Genomic DNA, 21,552 nt, shown 5'->3' with positions numbered 1-21,552 from the left:
CACATGAGGGGTGCATCGTACACACTCGCTCTGCCCTTGAGGAAACCCATATCTCTTAGCCACTGATAATCTGGCTCTGACCGCGGTGAGTAGAAATACTGCTGACTGCCACCTACAGTGAATAAAGAGGATCTAAAGCGATACGTTCAGGACTGAAATGCAGGAGTCTTGCAGCACGCTTTCAGAGAACAGTGCAAAACGAGAGCCTTTTGCTTGCTGGGTGGTATGATTTATTTAATGAGGTCAGGAACAAGAGTGTAAACACAGTGATGTCTTGACATAGCATGTGCAAGAGTGCCCCCTGCTGTTTACATCTCCATACTACAGGGCTGTACATGCTATGCAAATGATAACATGCTGTGCTATCCCACAAAACACGTATATTGCACATGTATTGCCTTTTTTTTTGTTTGAGGAAAATTGCCGGTTAAAGTGTAGTTTCCCATACACTTTTCAAATATTTGACACTCTTATTTAAAAAGGTTGTTTAATCAGGTGATTCGGACTACACTATAAAAAACACTGATGATTGTGAGGCTACAATGCAACATGTTCCAGCACACTTCACACTTTAGCACAAACCGTTGAGAGCACCCCAGTCTGGTTGTAATAGTGCACATTTGCTCGCTGTGACTGGCTACCATAAAAACAACTCTGAGGACAGTGAAACTTCAATTCAAACTTACCTTTTAATAAGACTGGGAGCTGGATTTTCAAAGCATCAGCTCCAGTCTTCAAATAAATGCTATTTTTTGAAAGATGAACATTCATCATTAAAGTACAAGACTGAGAAACAAAGAGCTGGAGAGTGCTTCAGAAACCCTTTGATTGCACTGCTTCAGAAACCCTTTGATTGCACTGCTTCAGGAACCCTTTGATTGCACTGCTTCAGAAACCCTTTGATTGCATTGATGAACAAACCATTTGATTACATTAATTAAAAAACACTTCGATTACATTGCTTAACAAACCCTTTGATTGCATTGCTTCAGGAACACTTTGATTGCATTGCTTCAGGAACCCTTTGATTGCATTGCTTCAGGAACCATTTCATTGCACTGCTTCAGGAACCCTTTGATTGCATTGATTAACAAACCTTTTTTTTTGCATTGTTTCAGGAACCATTTGATTGCATTGCTTCAGGAACCCTTTGATTGCATTGCTTCAGGAACCCTTTGATTGTATTGCTTCAGGACCCCTTTGATTGCATTGATTAACAAACCCTTTTTTGCATTGCTTCAGGAACCCTTTCATTGCACTGCTTCAGGAACCCTTTCATTGCATTGCTTCAGGAACTCTTTGATTGCATTGCTTCAGGAACTCTTTGATTGCATTGCTTCAGGAACTCTTTGATTGCACTGCTTCATGAACCCTTTGATTGCATTGCTTCAGGAACTCTTTGATTGCATTGATTAACAAACCCTTTGATTGCATTGCTTCGGGAGCCCTTTGATTGCATTGATTAACAAACCCTTTGATTGCATTGCTTCAGGAACCCTTTGATTGCATTGATTAACAAACCCTTTCATTGCATTGCTTCAGGAACCCTTTGATTGCATTGCTTCAGCAGCAGGTAGACAGAGCTGAAGAAGGCAGCTCACAAAGAAGGCTCTTTGCCATGATATAATTGTAAACAAGTGGTACTTCTGAGTAGAGGCCTGTAAGTTCTGCTGCCTAGACTACTGGAAGGAAGTCTGAAGTGCTGACACTGTGTTACAATTCATTTTATTGGATAGCTGTCAAGATTTTCCCGGTGTTGAAGGATGCAAAGAATTTCTCATACAAATTTCTAGTTGGCAGTTTTTATTTGACTGAAATTGTAAATGGAACTGAAAATACTTTTAAACAGCCAGTATCTACTATGTGTTTTCAAAAGGGTCTCGTTTGCGGAATAATTGCAGAGTACTAAGATCTGTGACAGGCGGAGAGAGGTGTATGGGTAGCAGTACTTTATGCCTTTTAACTGCATAGAGTATAATAATGCCATTGACTCATTGCAGCACTTATAAACATATTCAGATGGATTTAAAACTAAAGTATATTTAGGGTTACTTCTAAGTGCCTGTGCATTTACTAACAATGTATACCAACTGGTAAATTCTGTATCAAGAAGAGAAATACACCCCCTACTATCACTACTGCTGTGCACTGATTCATTTTACTACTGATGTACTTGAGCAGCACAGACACAGGGACATCTTTTCAAAGCATTTACTGCAGTCAAGGGTTTAAACCCATTCTCTTATCTCTCATTATTCCAGCTGGGGAATACATTTTCATTGTGAAGGGGGGGTGTTGAAGGCCAACGGACGTCCGTATGACACACTCGCTATTATTCCATAAACTCTTACGCAATTGTCATGAAACCTGGCATTAACATGGAAACACGGTAAACATGGAACCCATGAGATCAGGTACCAGTTTGAGAAGGACTGGGGATCACATCAGGGGAACCGCAGTGACTGGAGGCCAGTCCTCTTCATGGGGACAGTGTCGAATCAGTGGGACAGTGGCACTGGTAAACATGGAACTCATGAGATCAGGTACCAGTTTGTGGGAGAAGCAGTGGACATGGCGCTGGCGTGTGTTCATGAAGGAAGCTGATGCTTCTCAACTGCACCTCCAAGCGCCTGCTGTTTATACAGTCTCTACACCCCTTTGTGTGCACAGCTTAGCTTCTGGCTGATCGCTGAGTGTCAGCAACATCTTGCCCAGACAACTCTTGCTTGCACCAGGTTTTATTGACACATTCTCAGGCAATAAAACATGCTTTACCTAATAGCAGCAGAGAAGAGCACACTGTGCACAGCTGCACTCATAGGCAGCTATATTTTGGTTGCCATTTTAACATTAAATGTATAAAAACTGCTCAGCCACTCTGTATTCTAACCTGTATCACATCTGCAGTGCATTCCAATAGCTTCCCAATGCTTTAGAATTGATTTCAGCACATATTCATTTCTGTTAATAACTAGTGGCCTCCTTATTGTATCTAATGATAATGATAATGTAAAAGTGTGGCTTTTGATTACTGGAACCAATAAACTTAAACTTCAATCCTTGCTGTGTATGCTTTTTCACACAAAGAGATGCATACTTAAAGAATTCATTTACCCTGCATCTGTGGAACTAACACGTGTTTTTAAAATGATTAGCTTGTTCTTTTACAGGTCAGCAGTATATCCAAGCACAGTGTATCTAAGGCTTAAAGCAATGAACGCAGTCTGCAAAGCTAGGCTTCTAATATTATAGTTCTACTTTCATAAGAAACTATTACAAAAAAAAAAAAAAAGATACTGCAATCAGAAAATAATCGTGTAACAGATGATTAGTCTAAGGACAGGCCTGTCACCCAGCCTGTTCATTTATTCAAGAGATGCTGCTGTGTGAGTCTGTTGCTGTGGAAACACGTCTTCTGCTGCTGAAGCATGAACTTGAGAGAGCTCTGCCTGCATGTTCCGGGTGGTGAAACTTGGGACCTGTGGAAAAAGCTGTAAATTGTTGTAGAATTTTTGGGAGTTGACTGTTTTCTGAGAAAGAGATTATTGCAAAATACAGTTGAATATGGACTGTAATCTCACAACACACAATCAAAGATTGCTTTCCCCAGGAACAGGTCAGACATTTGCATGGTCTTTATGGTAAGTGTTTTCTCCAGTGCAAAGGGACAGTTAAAAGGGGTTTTGTTGATGTTATCGTAGTAATAAACGAAAAAGGAGTCAGATTGCAATGCAGCCAAGTGTTAACACATCTTCTGATCATATCTCACTCGACTGAGCTACACCCGGCTTTTTTGTTATTTAATAGTTGTTTTCTCCGCCTCCCATAAAATGTGAATGAATGACAGCCAAAACGCTAACGAACAGGGATACATAACTTCTGCAAAATGTTTGGCAGTTTTGTTTCCCGAAGCAAAACATTGCACGATATTGGCACAATTAGGGGGCGGGGGATTATATCCGTGACTCTCTCAAGCTCTCGTGTGATTGGTTGATTTCGCGGCTGTAATCTGTTGGGTGGTTTTAAGATGTATGATTCGCTGTTCCCAAGTAACGAATCGCCTGCTATTGATTGGCTGTCTCTTTGGGCGGAGAAGCTGGAAGAGCTCGCGCAGTTCTATTACAGCCTTAAAAAAAACCGTGAACATTAGCAGACGTGAAGCTAATGATTTTACTCACTGGGCAAGCCGGGCTTAGCTTGTTATCTGCTATTGTATTTCGCATTTCAAATAGGAAGTCACTCCTGACAAAGAAAATGGGTTGCCTTTTCTCAAAGAAGTCAAAAAGAAAACCCGAGAAAGAGCAAGCAGCGGCGGCCACTGCAAACGAAGAGGCGCCAAAACAATACAGCTGGGACAAACGAGAGAAGGTGCGTACAGTGAGAAATATCCGCAATGCATTTATTATTGTTATTTTTATCATTATTGTTATTAAATGCTGGCAGTACGTGTCGTATTTGAAACCCGGCGGTGAATAGTGTAAGTAGTTTCTGTTTGGTGGAGCTGTCTTCTGTAAACTGAATCATGTTCCTGTGTAATGTGTTGAAGTGGAGTATGGTAGTTTGCTTCAGCCAGGGGGGTTCTTTCGTTTAGGAAGTCGTGGTTGAACGCTGTTTGCTGGGGCTGTGTTGCGTTAGCTACTCGGAAGCAACCCAGCCCCTTTACCATTTCCAGTTACATCACGCTCAAGCTTTCTTCCCGTTATTTATAATAGGGATTAGTGTCGATGCTCAATCAGATGCGATTTCTGGGAGTAAAGTAAATGAGAATACTGTACAGGCACACAGGTAGGGGTTCCGTGTCTCCGATTAACACTGATTTGATGTGATTGCATAACGCGTTAACAAGGCGAATGTAACAAAGGGACTAATGGAATGATTCAGACCTGCTTTCAGTGTTTCTGAAGCCTCTCCGGTATTTGAACGAATGCCACTCTGACTTCGCAAGTTTGTCAGTTCTTTCTCTCGACCCATTTTCCGTGCCGGAATCATGTGCAAAATATAACATTTATTTCTCTGTATATTAATCGTAAAAAGTGTTTTCATTTATTTAATTATTATTGTATGTGTTTAACTCCGTTTACATTTCAGTCATCTGCACACACACTACCTCGAATCTTGTGCTACTACTGATATTAATGCTACAAGAAATATCTGGATTTTCATTTTTGGTTCAGAAGTTTTCCGAACCTGTTCCTGTGTCGGATCTTGGCTTCAGGACAGTTCGTTCATGTGGGTTGTGTTACAATTTGAAATGACCTTGAACAGGAAACTGAAGACCCAATTAAAAATAAATAAATAACAGTAAAAATAAATAAATAAATAAAATCCTGGTAATTCGTGTATGTTCCACACGCGAAATCAGTAGTGCCTAACAGAACATGTTTGGAACATGTTGAAAACGACGCACAGGTAGTTACTGAATACTGGTGTAACCAGCAAGGACTTGCGGGACTAGCCTTCAGTCAGATATAACAGACATTGTACTCTGGATCAACCTGATCAGTGTTGGTATTGTGTATAGAGGATTAATCATGTGTCTCTTGCACTGTCTTTTGAGGGATTCTTCAGTTGCTTACAAACAGGTAAGAGAACAATAACGAGATGGAAAGTCACACTGCAATATATATATACAGCTCTGGAAAAAATTAAGAGACCACTGCAAATTTTTCTTAAATCAGCATCTCTACATGTATGGCAGCCATTTCATTCCAGTGTCTGTTGAATTCCAACACAGACACACCTCATTCTACTGAATTCTACTGAATTCTACTGAATGAGGTACTGATTAGGGGATCACCTAACCAAATCTTATTTAACGAGGAAAAGTATAAAAACCACACCTGTGGTCATCACTATCCTCTTGCAATAGGACCAGCTGGATGGCAAAACAGTGCTAGTAGAACCTCAAAAGTAATTGGAATCCAAAAATAACTATTGACCATGCCCAAAGAGTTGAAAAGGAAAGTTTTGAGTGAGGAAAAGAAGGGTTCAATTCTGGCTTTACTGGCAGAGGGATACAGTGAGTGTTGGGTTGCTTCCATCCTTAAAATTTCAAAGACGGCGGTTCATAAGAACAAGGTCAAGCAGCACACATTAGGGACAACAAAGCTACAGACCGGCAGAGGGCGAAAACGACCACTGACTGGGATGACCGTCAACTCATTTGAATGTCACTCAGCAACCGTAGGATGACATCAAGTGACCTACAAAAAGAATGGCAAACGGCAGCTGGGGTGAAGTGCACGGCGAGGACGGTTCGAAACAGGCTCCTAGGGGCAGGGCTGAAGTCGTGTAAAGCTAGAAAAAAGCTCTTCATCAATGAGAAGCAAAGAAGAGCCAGGCTGAGGTTTGCAAAAGACCATAAGGATTGGACCGTAGAGGACTGGAGTAAGGTCGTCTTCTCTGATGAGTCCAGTTTTAAGCTTTGCCCAACACCTGGTTGTCTAATGGTTAGATGGAGACCTGGAGAGGCCTACAAGCCACCGTGTCTTGCACCCACTGTGAAATGTGGTGGAGGATCGGTGATGATCTGGGGGTGCTTCAGCAAGGCTGGAATCAGGCAGCTTTGGCATGAATCAAGCCAAGCACAAGGTTGTCCTGGAAGAAAACTTGCTTCCTTCTGCTCTGACAATGTTCCCCAACTCTGAGGATTGTTTTTTCCAGCAGGACAATGCTCCATGCCACACAGCCAGGTCAATCAAGGTGTGGATGGAGGACCACCAGATCAAGACCCTGTCATGACCAGCCCAATCTCCAGACCTGAACCCCATTGAAAACCTCTGGAATGTGATCAAGAGGAAGATGGATGGTCACAAGCCATCAAACAAAGCCGAGCTGCTTGAATTTTTGCGCCAGGAGTGGCATAAAGCATCAATGTGAAAGACTGTTGGAGAGCATGCCAAGATGCATGAAAGCTGTGCTTGAAAATCAGGGTTATTCCACCAAATATTGATTTCTGAACTCTTCCTAAGTTAAAACATTAGTATTGTGTTGTTTAAAAATGAATATGAACTTATTTTCTTTGCATTATTCGAGGTCTGACAACACTGCATATTTTTTGTTATTTTGACCAGTTGTTATTTTCTGCAAATAAATGCTCTAAATGACAATATTTTTATTTGGAATTTGGGAGAAATGTTGTCAGTAGTTTATAGAATAAAACAAAAATGTTCATTTTACCCAAACACATACCTATAAATAGTAAAACCAGAGAAACTGAATTTTGCAGTGGTCTCTTAATTTTTTCCAGAGGTGTGTGTGTGTGTGTGTGTGTGTGTATATATATATATATATATATATATATATATATATATATATATATATATATATATATATAATTTCAATCAGTCTGGGTAGTATGCAATTTTTGTAAACATCACTAACATTCACTTCGAGTAGATTGATTCACATGTGACACATGTCTGCAAATTATATTTTTGCAGCTTCTAGCAAATTCACTGTAATGACGAAATAAACAAGCATGAATGAACGGTCTTGACCAGTAAAGCACATTTCCACCTGAAAAAAAAAATTTTTTTTTATAAGTAATATGCACTGAGATTCTTACTTGTACTAAAAGAACGGAAGAAACCACAGTAAAAGCGTTGTTTTAAAAGCTAAGGAAAAAAAACATGGTATTGAAAAACGACGATACTTAGATTAATTTTATATTTTACCCTGATATTAAGTATCGTAGCTATTTTGGTATCATGATATACCACAGAACACTACTTCTTTGTGCTCCGTCCTGCGGATGAGATGTTTTCATCAATGTACTATTGTAAGTGACTCTGCATATAATGCACAGTTCACAGCTTACCTCTGTAAAGCGCTTTGTGATGGTGGTCCGCTATGAAAGGCGCTATGTAAAAAATGTTCAGATAAGAGCAGTTACTAAAAGCATGAACATGGATATCTAAGAGTAAAAGCAAGTACAAGATACAGTGACTAGTAATAATTAAGAGCAGTAGTAAAATATACAGTAATTCTGGAGTTTACATGCTTTTGCCTAAAAATAAGTTTAATAACTTTTTCAAGACACACTTGTAGACCCAGTTACTGTTAGCTGAGATGCTACAGAACAATCCTGTTACTTGTTTGTGCACATTTCATTTAAGGTTATGCGAATCTTTCAGCTGTGAATTTATATCCAGTTATTATTATTGGTCATGATTGCTTTAGTTTCAAAGCTACAGATTGCAGAAGTGTCAAATCTAATACAAGATCTAGAAAACATGCTTAGCACTTGTATGACATGCATTCCATCCAGTGCTTTCTTCTTCAAAAAAACCCCAACATACCATTTTGATAACTGCTGCTGGTGTGCAACATGTTGACTCAAAGCATTGTGCTGCCTTGCAGACCACCGTCATTTGGAAATGGTTTAAGAAGATGATTATTTTTAGTGTGTATTCGAGCACTCATTTAGTCTATACTAGAAAATATTTCATGAGATTACAGGTGAGAGTAATTGTGTTTTTTGCTTGTTTGTTTTTAGGTTGATCCAAAAGACTACATGCTGATCGGCCTCAAGGGTGAAACTGTAGGTCGTTTGCCTAGCACGCTCAATGGACAACAATTTGCAATTCAAGACTGTGAGAACTGTAATATTTACATGTTTGATCACTCGGCCACCATCACCATTGACAACTGCACCAGCTGCAGGTTATTCCTGGGGCCTGTCAAGGGCAGTGTGTTTTTCCGAGACTGCAAGGACTGCAAGTGCGTGGTGGCGTGCCAGCAGTTCCGCACCAGGGACTGCAAGAAGATGGAGGTGTTCCTCAGCTGCGCCACCCAGCCCATCATCGAGTCCTCCAGCAGCATGAGGTTCGGCTGCTTCCAGTACTACTACCCTGAGCTCGCCTTCCAGTTTAAAGATGCCAACTTGAGCATTTTCAACAACAACTGGAGCAACATTCATGACTTTACACCCGTGTCCGGGGAAACAAACTGGAGCTTGCTGCCCGAGGACACCGCGGTGCAGGACTGCATCCCCCTGCCTGACACGGACGGGTTCAAAGCAGTGAGGGTCTCCACAGAGGCCAGCAGGAGCATCGTCCCAATAACCAGCGGCCAGCGGAAGAAGAACAGCGATGAGTCCTGCCTCTTTGTGTTCTTTGCTGGTGAATATACCACAGCTAATGCAAGGAAACTGACCGATGAGGTGAGGAAACACTGATCTTGCATACTGCACATACACATTGTGTGAGGTGAGGAAACTGGATCTTGCATACTACACATATACATTGTATGAGGTGAGGAAACTGGATCTTGCATACTACACATATACCTTGTGTGAGGTGAGGAAACCGGATCTTGCACACTGCACATATACCTTGTGTGAGGTGAGGAAACCGGATCTTGCACACTGCACATATACCTTGTGTGAGGTGAGGAAACCGGATCTTGCACACTGCACATATACCTTGTGTGAGGTGAGGAAACCGGATCTTGCACACTGCACATATACCTTGTGTGAGGTGAGGAAACCGGATCTTGCACACTGCACATATACATTGTTTTCATATAGTACAGGTTCACTGCAATGACGTACTGAAGAGTAGAACTGCATCAGAACGGCTCTGTAATAACATTCGGACAAGGGGAATTCAGTATTCTGTACAATGCGGCAAATGAGCTTAGGCTTTTTGACAGCTGCATTAAGCACTTGTGATTGGTATAATATGGTGGGTGACATAAGAATGAAAGGATAAAAGGTGTTCTCTGTATTTTACAACACAGTGTGTCAGCCTGTGCAGTGCTTTGAAATGTCATCTCAATGTGTTGAGTGTTCTCATATTTGTTCCCTGTGCTATTTTTGCCCATGTTTAGAAACCATTAAATCAGAAGAAGTCTGTAATACTCTGTAACAGGATGGCGTGTATGGTGACGTCAGACCCTCAAGAAACACTCAGTACTGCCAGCTGAAATGTGAATTGCGCTGTTGCGCAGTTTAATCAGTAAACAGAAAATAAAAGGTTGCAAGACAAACAAAACACAGGACACGGCACTGGAGCCAAAACAAAGAGATGAAACAAAACAGACTAACACGAAACAAACATGGACTAATAGACAAACAAACACGGTGAGTCAAGCCAGTTCTAACTAATTATTATTCTTATTATTATTGTTATTACCTCCGTCTCGAATCCCGTTCTCCACTCACCGAACACACTACCCCGAGTGAGTGAAAACATGCTGCTTTTATGCAGCTGTACTGAGACTCGATTGCTAATCAATCATTCAATTGGAGTCGCGGTACAACTGCACGTGAATTAATAAAGTGCAATTCCCCGTGCTCACTTATTACTTTTTACTTGCACGTGAAGTGCTGTGCAATCCTCTTGCCTAAATACAAATATACATTTTAAACACTTGTGTTACACAGATCTGTTTATATCCTGTGTACCAATGACTATACACCAACATTAACACACAACATAGAACACAAAATACACACAGGGGTGGGCACTTTGCCACATATACCCACCTTGTGCAAAGCACATATGGCTTCAATGGCCACCTCCCGCTTTAAAATCCCCAAAGTCTCGCTCAAAGTCCTGGGCCAAGAACAGGGACTTTAAGGGGTTGATGGGTGGCAATGTTGCCAGTAGCCAGGCTGCTACTGGCCATGCTGTCAGCAGACGTGCTGACAGTGGGACGAATCTCTCCTGCCGCTGCCAATGGTGAGGCTGTTGGCAGATGCACTGACAGCTCCCAAACTGACTTCTTCAGTCGGGGCAAGTCCAGCAGCGGAAAAACTGCTGGGGTTGGTGGTCTCCAGACAGCCTCAAGATCTCTGGCAGCGAAATTGCTGCGGGAAAAGGTGGTCTCCTGACCTCTCCCCCCTTTTTCATAGCCGGCAGTTCCTCTGGTGGGGCTCCAGCCACACTGACCCCTGTGGCCAAGCAGAGCTGACTGCGACCCCAGGCGATGCGGAGCGGCAGCATCCTTGGGCAACGCGAGGCAGGGAATGAGGACAAGCTGGAGTGCGGGTGTTGGCTCACTTCTCGGCCACTGCGGCCGGGCGGTTCTTCCCCGTGCTTCCCTCAGCAGCCTATGCAAGGGCTGCTGAGGACCGCCAACATCTATTCCTGGTCCTGCTGGTGAAGGGAGAGGCAGCTCCTGCTCCTCTCCCCTGATGGTGATGTAGGCAGAGGCAGCTCCAGCTCCTCTCCTCGTGATGGTTGGCGAAGTGATACCTGCAGGCATTCCACCTCTGCTGGTGGTGGAAAGGGGCCCAGCAGGCATTCATCCTCTGCTGGTGGAAAAGGGCCCAGCAGGCATTCACCCTTTGCTGGTGGAGGTGTCAGAGACAGAGACAGCTCCTGCTGCTCTGCTCCTGCCAGTGGAGGAGGCAGAGGCTGCTCCTGCTGCTCTGCTCCTGCCGGTGGAGGTGGCGGAGGCATGTAGTCTCCTGGTGACGGAGGTGGGAGCGGCGTGTAGTCTGCCCTTGTTACAAGGGACTGGTGCGGCTCTCCCTCACTTGCAGGGAACTGGTGCGGCTCTCCCTCACTTGCAGGGAACTGGTGCAGCTCTCCCTCACTTGCAGGGGACTGGTGCGGCTCTCCCTCCTGCTCTGGAGACAGCGGTGGGACCTCTCCCTCTGGCGCTGGAACCTCTCCCTCTGGTGCTGGAGACGGCAGCAACGGCTCCTCTCCCTCTGGTTCTGGAGGCAAAACCAGCAGGCATTCTTCCTCTGCTGGTGGAGATGGGAGCTGCAAGTCATCTCCCTTCAGCCCAATGAGGATGAAGGGAGGCATGGCTGCTACCTCTTGGAATTCAACCTGCTGGGACAGTCCCATGTCAGCAGCCAAGTAGTTGATCACCACATCTGCCGGGTTCAAGAAGGGCACTGGGTAGAAATGTTGTTCCCAGCGTTCCCAACGCTCCCCATCTCGGGCCTACAGCAGGTCAACAACCAGTGGGAGGTCCTCCCCGTTCCACTCCGGGTCCGACACCCAGTCCAGCATCTCCTCAGAGGACAGGAAAGGCTGTGTCTCCTCCCTTCTTGGTAGTGGATGCTCCGGGACCCCTCTCTTGGGCTGTGGACATTCAGGCTCCTGCCCCTCAGGCTGTGGAGGTGAAACCAGCACAGACTCCTCCCTCTTGGGTGGTGGACGCACAGACTACTCCCTTTTTGGCTGTGGAGCTGGCATTCGCCTCTTCCCCTTTCTGCGGGCTGGTCTCAGGGCCTTCAGGCGAAGCCACTCCTCCGCATCCTCCACCTCTCCCCGATTGAGGGCCTTCAAAAAGAGAGGGTCTTCATAGGGGCAAACTTCCCGGAGGTGCCCATACTCCATGCAGGAGGTGCACCATGGAGCCCCTCCTTCCTTCAACTCCTCCTGGTGATTACGCCATGGCTGCCTTTCTTCCTCCCTTCCCATTTTTTTTTTTTTTTTAATTAATTTTTCACCCGCAGTATTCCTGGTCAGACGCTTGGAGGCGCTGTTGTCCTGGTTCTGACACCATATGTAACAGGATGGCGTGTATGGTGACGTCAGACCCGCAAGAAACGCTCAGTACTGCCAGGTGAAATGTGAATTGCGCTGTTGCGCAGTTTAATCAGTAAACAGAAAATAAAAGGTTGCAAGACAAACAAAACACAGGACACGGCACTGGAGCCAAAACAAAGAGATGAAACAAGACAGACTAACACGAAAAAAACATGGACTAATAAACAAACAAACACGGTGAGTCAAGACAGTTCTAACTATTTTTATTATTATTACCTCTGTCTCCAAACCCGTTCTCCACTCACGGAATACACAACCCTGAGTGAGTGAAAACATGCTGCTTTATGCAGCTGTACCGAGACTCAATTGCTAATCAATCATTCAATTACAGTCGCGGTACAACTGCACGTGAATTAATAAAGTGCAATTCCCCATGCTCACATATTATTACTTTTTACTTGCATGTGAAGTGTGCAATCCTCGTGCCTAAATACAAATATACATTTTAAACACTTGTGTTACACAGACCCATTTATATCCCATGTACCAGTGACTGTACACCAACATTAACACACAACATAGAACACAAAATACACACAGGGGCGGGCACTTTGCCACATACCCCCATAGACCTCATCTGACACTGGCTTTGCAAGCTAAGCACAGCAAAGTACTCCACTGAGTGTGATATGAGGAAGTAGCTTCAGCTGGTCCGTGTTCCTTTTATGCAGTGTTTTAAACAGAAGGGCTGAGTAGTTGGTATGGGGAACAGGAAGCAGGGGAGGCTAATACTACAGTCTGTCAGAGAGACGTGATGTTCCTATGATAATGACATCAATGTGAAATACAACATTGTACAGTTAGATGTTCTGTGCTTAACAAATTGCTTGGGTACTGAAAATAAAACCCTGCCACACACCCCCACCACACCCTCCAGGTATCTATCACACAGTTACATGACAGTTACAACAGGCTGAGGTGAGGATGGGTTCTTCTGCAGTTTCCCCACTACTTGCTATAACTCAGAAAACTAGATTTACTGCATGCAAGTTGGACAGGAAGCCACACCTTTTGCACATTGCCATTGTTTTAGTCTATTGTCCGGTTTGTATCGCTACCTGGGACTTTACAATGGGGTCTTTATTTTTAGGTGGCATTTAGCTGACCACAAGCAGCCACGAACATCTCAATTATTACAGCAAGTGGCTTTAAATGGCATTAAAGTGAGTGCTTGTAAGCGTAGAAGTTTAACAAAACAGAGCTCAAAGGTCAGTGTCCCCCCCCCCCCCAGATTTAACCAAGAAAGGACTGATTTAGCTAAATCGATTTATGTATTTATAATATATTATATATATATATAGTATATATATATATATATATATATATATATATATATTTATATATAAATAAATTTAACTTTTTTTTTTTTTACAAATGGTACCCATGGTTTCATTGTAGAGCAGGACGGATCTAGTGTCTCCCCGGGCCACGGTACGTGTGCGACATGTATAGGACAAGGCTCGTCTCCCGAACCCACGTACAGTTTCGCTGTGTACAGTAGCCTGTTCCTATCAGAGGGCTGGGTGCACATGCACACGCTGTACAGTAGCCTGTTCCTATCAGAGGGCTGGGTGCACACTGCACACACTGTACAGGAGCCTGTTCCTATCAGAGGGCTGGGTGCACACTGCACACGCTCTTCCTCTCCGATGAAGATTTTGATGTCCTGCTACAGTATATCCCCCTGTCTTGTTAACCATTTCCGTAATGCAGTGGGTGTTTGGGGCCCCACCACTGCTTCTTAACCTTGTATCTCAAACCGCTTGAGAATCAAGCAGACTTCCTGTTTAATAATGGAAACTCTTTGGGCTCAGTGAACAGCACCTTTCATTCTGACCTGCAACCTAATATTGCAAACGATTTGTGGTCATACTGTGGGACCTGTTGGTTTCCATAGACCATTAGCTTGCCTGCACAACTTGGTAAGTGCAAGGTCTCTCAGAAATGTACACTCTGCACCTGGAAACTAAAGTATAAATATGTGTTAATCTGCATAAACAATCAGGTATGTTAAAGGCTTTCAATGAAAATCTTGGTGTGTGTATTTCTAGTTGTGCATCTCTACTCAGTGGTGGTCTTGTTGTAAGCTTTGGAAGTAAAACGCTGATGCTACTTTGGTTTTTGTTATTGGCATTGTGTAATAAAAATGGTTTTGTGGCCATTCCAATAAGCCCCAGGGATTTTTAGTTTTGTTTGTGTTGTTGAGCACTGGACAAGACATGTTGAATAAGGCATTATATGTATTATTTTCCAAAAACATATGCTAGAATACAGTCCAGTTTGGCTGCTTGTACTGTGCACATCCACATACAGTACATGCTTAGTGTACATACTGTAAGACAACACTGGGTTAGATTTACATTGATGACTTCCTATTGCTGGGTTAGGAAGCGGGTTACTTCACTGTGCTATTAAAACATTTAAGATTGTTTCAGTTTTTCTTACAGAACATCTAGTGGTTTTGAGGCACTCAATTATTCCTCATTTTAGTAGCTGTTAAATATAGTCTGCACTAAAATGATTGTCTGTAATTAAGGAATCAATCATCACCCTGATTTGATATCTGATTGCAGAAAGCATTGAGAAACTTGCACAGTTACTGAGATGATTATTTTTAAGATGTAACTGTGCTGTGTGTATTTTTAAAGGTAGTGTTGGGAGCACGGTTCATCACTGAGCCTTGTGTGCCACAGGGTACTCTGGGTTCCAGTTTGTATTGTAGTGCAGAGTTGTCAAGAGAACAAAGTTAGATAATGTGTCATTACAGTGTTCACATCGTTTCCCCACAAAAATAAATAGGCAAACAATAGTTCATGGGGCAGGAGTCTGGGTCATAAGAATAGCTTGTTAGATCATAGATTGGGTTGGTAGAGGAGGGACCTCTAGAGAAAACATATAAAAGGGTCATCTTGCTTGATGAGGAGAGTTGTGGCCTCCAAGACTGTACAGCATCCCTCGAGAATGGAATAGGCAGGCGATTGCAAACCTGAAAATGAAAGGACAGAAGAATAGTTACCCTGACTATTGGAGAGCTGCTCATGGTGGGAGCAGAGAGCCTCCCTCAGTGGAATCTGAAAAAAATGTAGAAGATAGAAAGGTTAGTTAGGACATTGAGCACTAAGCACATAGCAGGCAAAGTCCTGAGCAGATAATAGGAAGAAAGAACTGAGCCTCTATTTCTTACCTCAGAAACAGGGCTTGAGCTGCAAAAGGATAGGTGTGGCCGGGGGCACCCTCTGACTCGTAGGATGAGAAGCCCCTTTATCTGAAGCCTGACTCGAGGTCGGGCAGTGAGATCACTTGCCCCCCAGCGGGGATTGATGGCAGAGGCACGTGGTACAAAAGGAGGAGAAGAGAAAAGCAAAACACTTGACAAAGGAGATACACGTGAATAAGCTTTAAATAGGGAGTAGATGATGATTGACAGGAGCCGAACATTAGAAGAGCCCTAGCTCCCACCCCTGAACCTCACAATTAACATTAACGTTCTATTGAATTCTAGTCTGGCACGCACTAGGAACTGAAACTGCTTTCATTTAGTCTCAGATTTTTATCAGAAACATAATGGGCTTCAGCAGCTTGCAGTGTTCCGCAATATTCACAGATGATGCAATTCCATTCTGCAGAAGAGCTTCAGAAGGCTTCTGTACTACTACTGTCTGCTTCAGTTGTCACTTGCTCTGTCGCAGAGAAAAACCAAATCACTTTGCCTGAAGCTCGCCTTTGTTTAATGCGCTTTGCTGGCGCTCCTAGAATATGCACTTTGGAGTTTTGTTCCAGTGTCAGCTCTTAGAAAGTGGTACGCTATTTCCTATAATAATGAGTAGCGATGCTTTACCTTTTCTTTGCATTACATAAATATCCGCAAATGATTTATTATGTGATCTAGGTACAGTAGTTCTGTTAGGCTGGGGAGTCCAAGATTAGGGTTAGAATGTAGATTTTGTAAATTACTTGAAAATAAATAGATATTTTTAATGTATAATGTTTGCACATAACATTTGATTGTGTATGAAATCTGTCAACAAAATGATGCACACAAAATTTATTCAGTTTCTTTTCTTTTTTCCCTTTAAAGATGGTTGGAAAAGGCTTTATTCTTGTGCAAACTAAGGAGGTTTCAATGCGACCAGAAGATGCCAACAGAGTATTTCAGCAGAATGCAGAAGACTTCACCTCTTTGATTGAAAAAGGTACATTAACACAAACTGTCTGATTACCACTTTACATTTCTTACTGCATTACCCAAAAGAACTGGGTAAACTAGGAAAAGCTGGAGTTGCAATTAAAGGGCACAGGAAGTAGCTTCATCTCACTCCAGCAGTGTGATTTATTCACTTTTGTGATCTTTGTGTTGAGGTGTGTCAGCCTGTGTTCGGGAGATGATTTTGAATTGTAGTTGCCAGATTTTGACAGTAAATAAATGACGAAAATGTAATTGTCAGATACTTCCTCTTGAATGGGGTATTAACCAAGGCATCAAAAGACAAGCATTCAACTCACTATACTGGGTGTCCTTAATAAAACCGGTTACCTGTCAGATTATACCCAAATGGAGTCTTGCAGTAAGAAGTCCCTTGACTTTTAAATAGCAAATATATTGCAAGCTGCCTTGTTTTTCAGGAATTCTTTATTTAAGGCCAGTTGTCCTGCTACCACAGTGTCGTCTGTTTTCACAGACCCTGATTAGCCCTCTTCTTGGACTGTCTTACCTGAGATAACATTAGTCCAGTATTAGTGCTATTCAAGGTCTGTGAAACCGGCCATGCTGGTTTCAAGGTCCGTGAAACCAGCCATGTAGTTTCAAGGTCTGTGCTTCCAGTAACACCTAATTTACTGCACTTTTATGGCAGGTGGGTTAATCTCCTGCTGCACAGGAAGTGAACCTGTGTTCTTTTTCTTGATTGATATTAGTTGACATGAAAGAATCTTTGAGCGTTAAAGAACGCCTGTATAGAAGGAACAGCTGTTCCGGGCTGACGGATTTCATGAGCAATTTGAGCATTTCTGTAGTCGTGTGAAGCAGACTGGTTGGTTCATTCTAATTCTGTATTAAGCCATGCTGCTGCTGTAGTGTATTCTGCTACTTGTTTGTACATTTTGTGTTTGTGATGCTGTTTTTGCAGGTCCCGTTGTAGCTTTGGAGTTTAACGGAGAGGGGGCAGTGGAGGCATGCCGCACTGTGGCAAGTGATGTCTTCAGCAGCTCCAAGGTAAGACTGATTGATTATGTTGGGAGATCCTGGAAAAGGAACTCATTTAGCCAGTGGATGAGTCTCTGTGGCTACTGCAGTCAGATCTCCACATGTGAGGGTGTTGCCTACAGACTCATGAGGGGGTGCAGTACTCTTCTACATTTGTAATGCACAATATCAGAAGGGAACAAACTTTTTCTACATCCTTGTTTTTCTGTTAATCGATTTGTAGGTCAAATGTAATTCTGGAGTACATCTGTTTCAGTTTAAAGCACTGTGATTGTTAATCTTGATTACTACTCATAAACTGTCTTCATGGATATTTCTGTACTTGTTTAGACATTTGCAATATGGGAAGTTCAATTGCTGATAACATTGTAGCATCTTATCAGGGAGCAGGTAATGTTGATACAGAGGAGCTGTAAAATCTAATACTGCACCTAAAAATAAGAATATAAAAGTTATAAATAAAACTATTTGAATGCTAAAATTGAAATAATGTATTACAGCCCATACTGTAATAGTACTGACTAGTTCATAGATGTACCATACTCGCAATATTTGTGATTAGAAACTTAGAGAAATCACGTGGCTTCGTGCCAGACTGCAAAGTCAGATTGACATTGATTTTAGGCAGACTAGACTTGCAGATCATGCCGGATTCCAGAATAGACCGTTTTTGCATTATAGAGGGGATCTCAACCATGCATTACAGCAAATAATGCAGCATGCTGGTTTGTGGAGGGGCTGGATTAGACCGGTTTTACTGGACATGATAAGCTTGCTTGTGTAGAGGTCATGTTACAAAAAGAACTGAGTTACACAAGTCAAGTTGTTGTGAACTCCCAGTGTTTTCATTGCTGCCATTTCCCCCCTCAGGTCTATGTGTCTGAAAACAAGGCTTCAGCTTGCAGAGATGTGGACAATTTCTTCAACTTTGCAGATATGCAGATGGGAATTTAAGATCACATGAAAATTAAAACGGTCACATCTCAATTTCGTTTCTTTTATACTTCTGAAATTTTGTTTTGTAAGTCTTTTCTAACACTAGCAGTATTGTGTGTTTTGGAGCTTAACACTTTTTTTTGTTTGTTTTCTAAAGAAATTTGATTGTAATAAATAAAAATAACCAAAGCATTGTATAATGTGCAGCAAGGTGTTGGTCGCCTGTGTTTAACTGCACTATTTATTTGATAGATTGGTTGCCAAGAGTTATCTCTGCGTAAAGAATGTCATTTCTGTGCATGGATTGTGTTTTGTATTTCATTCCGTTGTACAGTTCTTTTGACATGTCCCTATATGTCTTGCATTATTAATGTACGTTTCTTTTAACAGATGGGACAAAAAAACATGTATTTCTTCTTTCTTATGAACAAATTGTCCCTTGTCTTTTAAAAAAAAAAAAAAAAAAAAAAAAAATGTAAACAATTAATGTCTTTTTATCACATTTATTTAAAAAAAAAAATCAGGAAATCCAAATTTTGTAGTAGCTTTTATGGTACTGTATTATAATGTAATATTCAATCATTAGTGAATGGAAATGTAAAGGCAGTGTCCTTCTAAGAAACCTTTTGACTTATTTCTACTGGGATCCATTTCCATTTGTCTTCATTCCATAAAATGGCTTGTTTTGTTGACTACAACAGAGTTTGTATAGTGAATGTAAGTAAATAACAATGTATATTGTTAGATCTGAATCCGTTTTGGTGTGGAAAGTTTGAACCTGTGAATTACTAAGGGTAGTTAAAGAGCAGCACGTGCCCTGTTGAATATCATGGTTATCTTTTATCTGTCAGAGTTCTGTTTTGTTTGTTGTTTTTTTTTTTTGCTCAGATTCACAGTGTTTGTCATTTTCTGTTTCAGTCATCACATCCTAGTGACTTTTTAAAACTCAGCAGTTTTAAACAACGCAGTTGCCTGCCAGGCCTCTGAACATGCCTGCTGTAATCCCAGATTGAAACCATTAACCTGCACGCTGCCCCACTTGCAAATTACCACCTTTATTACAGTGCTACTGGGTTTGTATTAGTATTTCAAACATCCACTACAACAGCAAGTCACATTTCTATAGTGCCTTTCATCACAAGGATTCCAAGGCACTTCACACAAACACACACAAATGAACAATAAAACCATTACATTAAAAACAGTCTAATACAGAATTTGATAGAACAGAAATTGAGATACAAAGTGTTTTTTTAATTGTAAAAAAAAAAATCTAGTTTGTAGAAGTAGAACAATTAAAAGTCTAAAACAAACATTTTTATTAAATTGGAATAAAAAAAAAGAAAAGAAAATGCAGTTTTGATTGCAAAATAGTAAAACCAAGATGGAAAAGCTGTTTTGTAAGTCCCAGCTTCCCTGACGGAGCGTTCCATAATGTAGGAGCTTTACAAGAAGCTGGGGCCAGAGTGTTTGTTATGATCTGGAGCAGCAGAGAAGGCATGTTTAACAGCCTTTGAGGCCACTGAGGTGTTTTACACATTAAAATGATACACAGCGTGTTTCTAAACAGCAATAGGTGTACACTGGTTAAGAGAACTGGGAGGTTTCATACTCACACAAGGGTGCTCTTACACGTGCTTGCTTTAAACAAATCTATTACAGGCTCTCTGGCAGGCTGGACTTAATAGTTATATTAAACAGATCAAGTAGATGGATTCAACTTTAGTGTGTGAAATATGTTCTTTCTGCAGTTTTTACTGATTTATGACTTTGGGGGGAATCGATACGGTGGAATACAGAATGCAAGTTATACTAGTATGTGAATAATTTAATTTGAAAAAAAAATTATATATATATACACACACACAAACACACACACTGTAGTTTGATATTGCCCTTGAAAAGCCAGGCTGACCAGTTTACATGGCTAACTTGTGAAGCGCCAGTCTGGGGATGTGGATTAAATGCGCTACACTTTCTATTTTCATTCTAAAGGGCTTTGCTTAAGTATAAATCATTTTATACCTTTTTTTGTTTTAATGGCTGAACGAAGTTGTGATCAACTTTTTGCTTAATTTGGTGTTTTGAGTAAGTTTGGATGTATGCCCTTGTAAGCAAGCTAATCCAATGCTTCTTGGAATGACATTTTGTATATTTAAATGTTGCATATTTTGTATATGATTTTATTTTGTAGCATTGGTTGTAAATTGTGATTCACAATAAACATTTCTGAACTGATTATGTAAATTGTTTTACATGTCTACAGCAAAACATCTTTTTTGTTTCATCTAATGAAGGCATTACACTCCCTTCCCTGCATGCCACCTCAACCAAAATGCATGCAATTATAGCATACAAATGCATACTAACTGTTCCAGTGTTCAGATGTGCTCATTCTTGTGTCTTCACTGAGACACTGTTCAGTGTTTCTAATCCATCTGTGGGTTCTGCTGTACCTGCTTTCAAGAACAAAGCTGTGCTGGGACGGCAGTTCGGGTTTCGTACAGTAGGTGGGTAAGGGCAGCTTGAACGCATTGCTCCTGGGATATTGCTCTCTTTTGTGCCCTGCAGCCGGAGAGTGCTTCACTAACCACTCCGGGGGAGGGAGGATGATCACTGGAAAACCAGGATCGGGATATGCATAGGTCCCAAGATTCATCAACTGGAATGCTGGTCCAGACTGTTTGCTGTGGATGGACAATGATTGGACAGCGATTAATCTGACCTAAATGATTAAAATAACATTTCAAACAAAAAGAAACAAAAGAAAAAAGAAAACAACCTTGGTTAATTTAAAATGACAGGATGTGCAACTTGAATGGAGTGCAGGTACAGTCTAATCGTATGCTGATAATGACAGACTGGAAGTGTTTACATCACCCGAACACTGATCTTACA

At 41.8% G+C, this 21,552-nt stretch overlaps 1 protein-coding gene across 2 annotated transcripts; it reads left to right on the top strand.

The window, feature by feature from the left end:
• Nucleotides 1-4,093: 4,093 nt before the first annotated feature.
• LOC121321005 (protein XRP2-like) lies at nt 4,094-20,914 on the top strand. Of its 2 annotated transcripts, XM_041259893.1 has the most exons (5): nt 4,094-4,368; nt 8,498-9,163; nt 16,594-16,708; nt 17,642-17,727; nt 18,589-20,914. In XM_041259893.1, the coding sequence occupies exons 1-5, from the start codon at nt 4,165-4,167 to the stop codon at nt 18,670-18,672; spliced, it is 1,155 nt and encodes a 384-aa protein (XP_041115827.1). In that variant the 5' UTR covers nt 4,094-4,164; the 3' UTR covers nt 18,673-20,914. The 2 variants fall into 2 exon arrangements, with proteins under 2 accessions (XP_041115827.1, XP_041115828.1); XM_041259894.1 differs by lacking the exons at nt 16,594-16,708; nt 17,642-17,727; nt 18,589-20,914 and adding an exon at nt 9,832-9,934.
• The last annotated feature ends 638 nt before the right edge of the window (nt 20,915-21,552 follow it).

The sequence above is a fragment of the Polyodon spathula genome, chromosome 9 (assembly GCF_017654505.1).
Source record: "Polyodon spathula isolate WHYD16114869_AA chromosome 9, ASM1765450v1, whole genome shotgun sequence".
In the NCBI taxonomy this organism is placed as follows: Eukaryota; Metazoa; Chordata; class Actinopteri; order Acipenseriformes; family Polyodontidae; genus Polyodon; species Polyodon spathula.
Note: the sequence above shows the minus strand (reverse complement) of the source record. Positions and strands in the feature narration are given on the sequence as shown.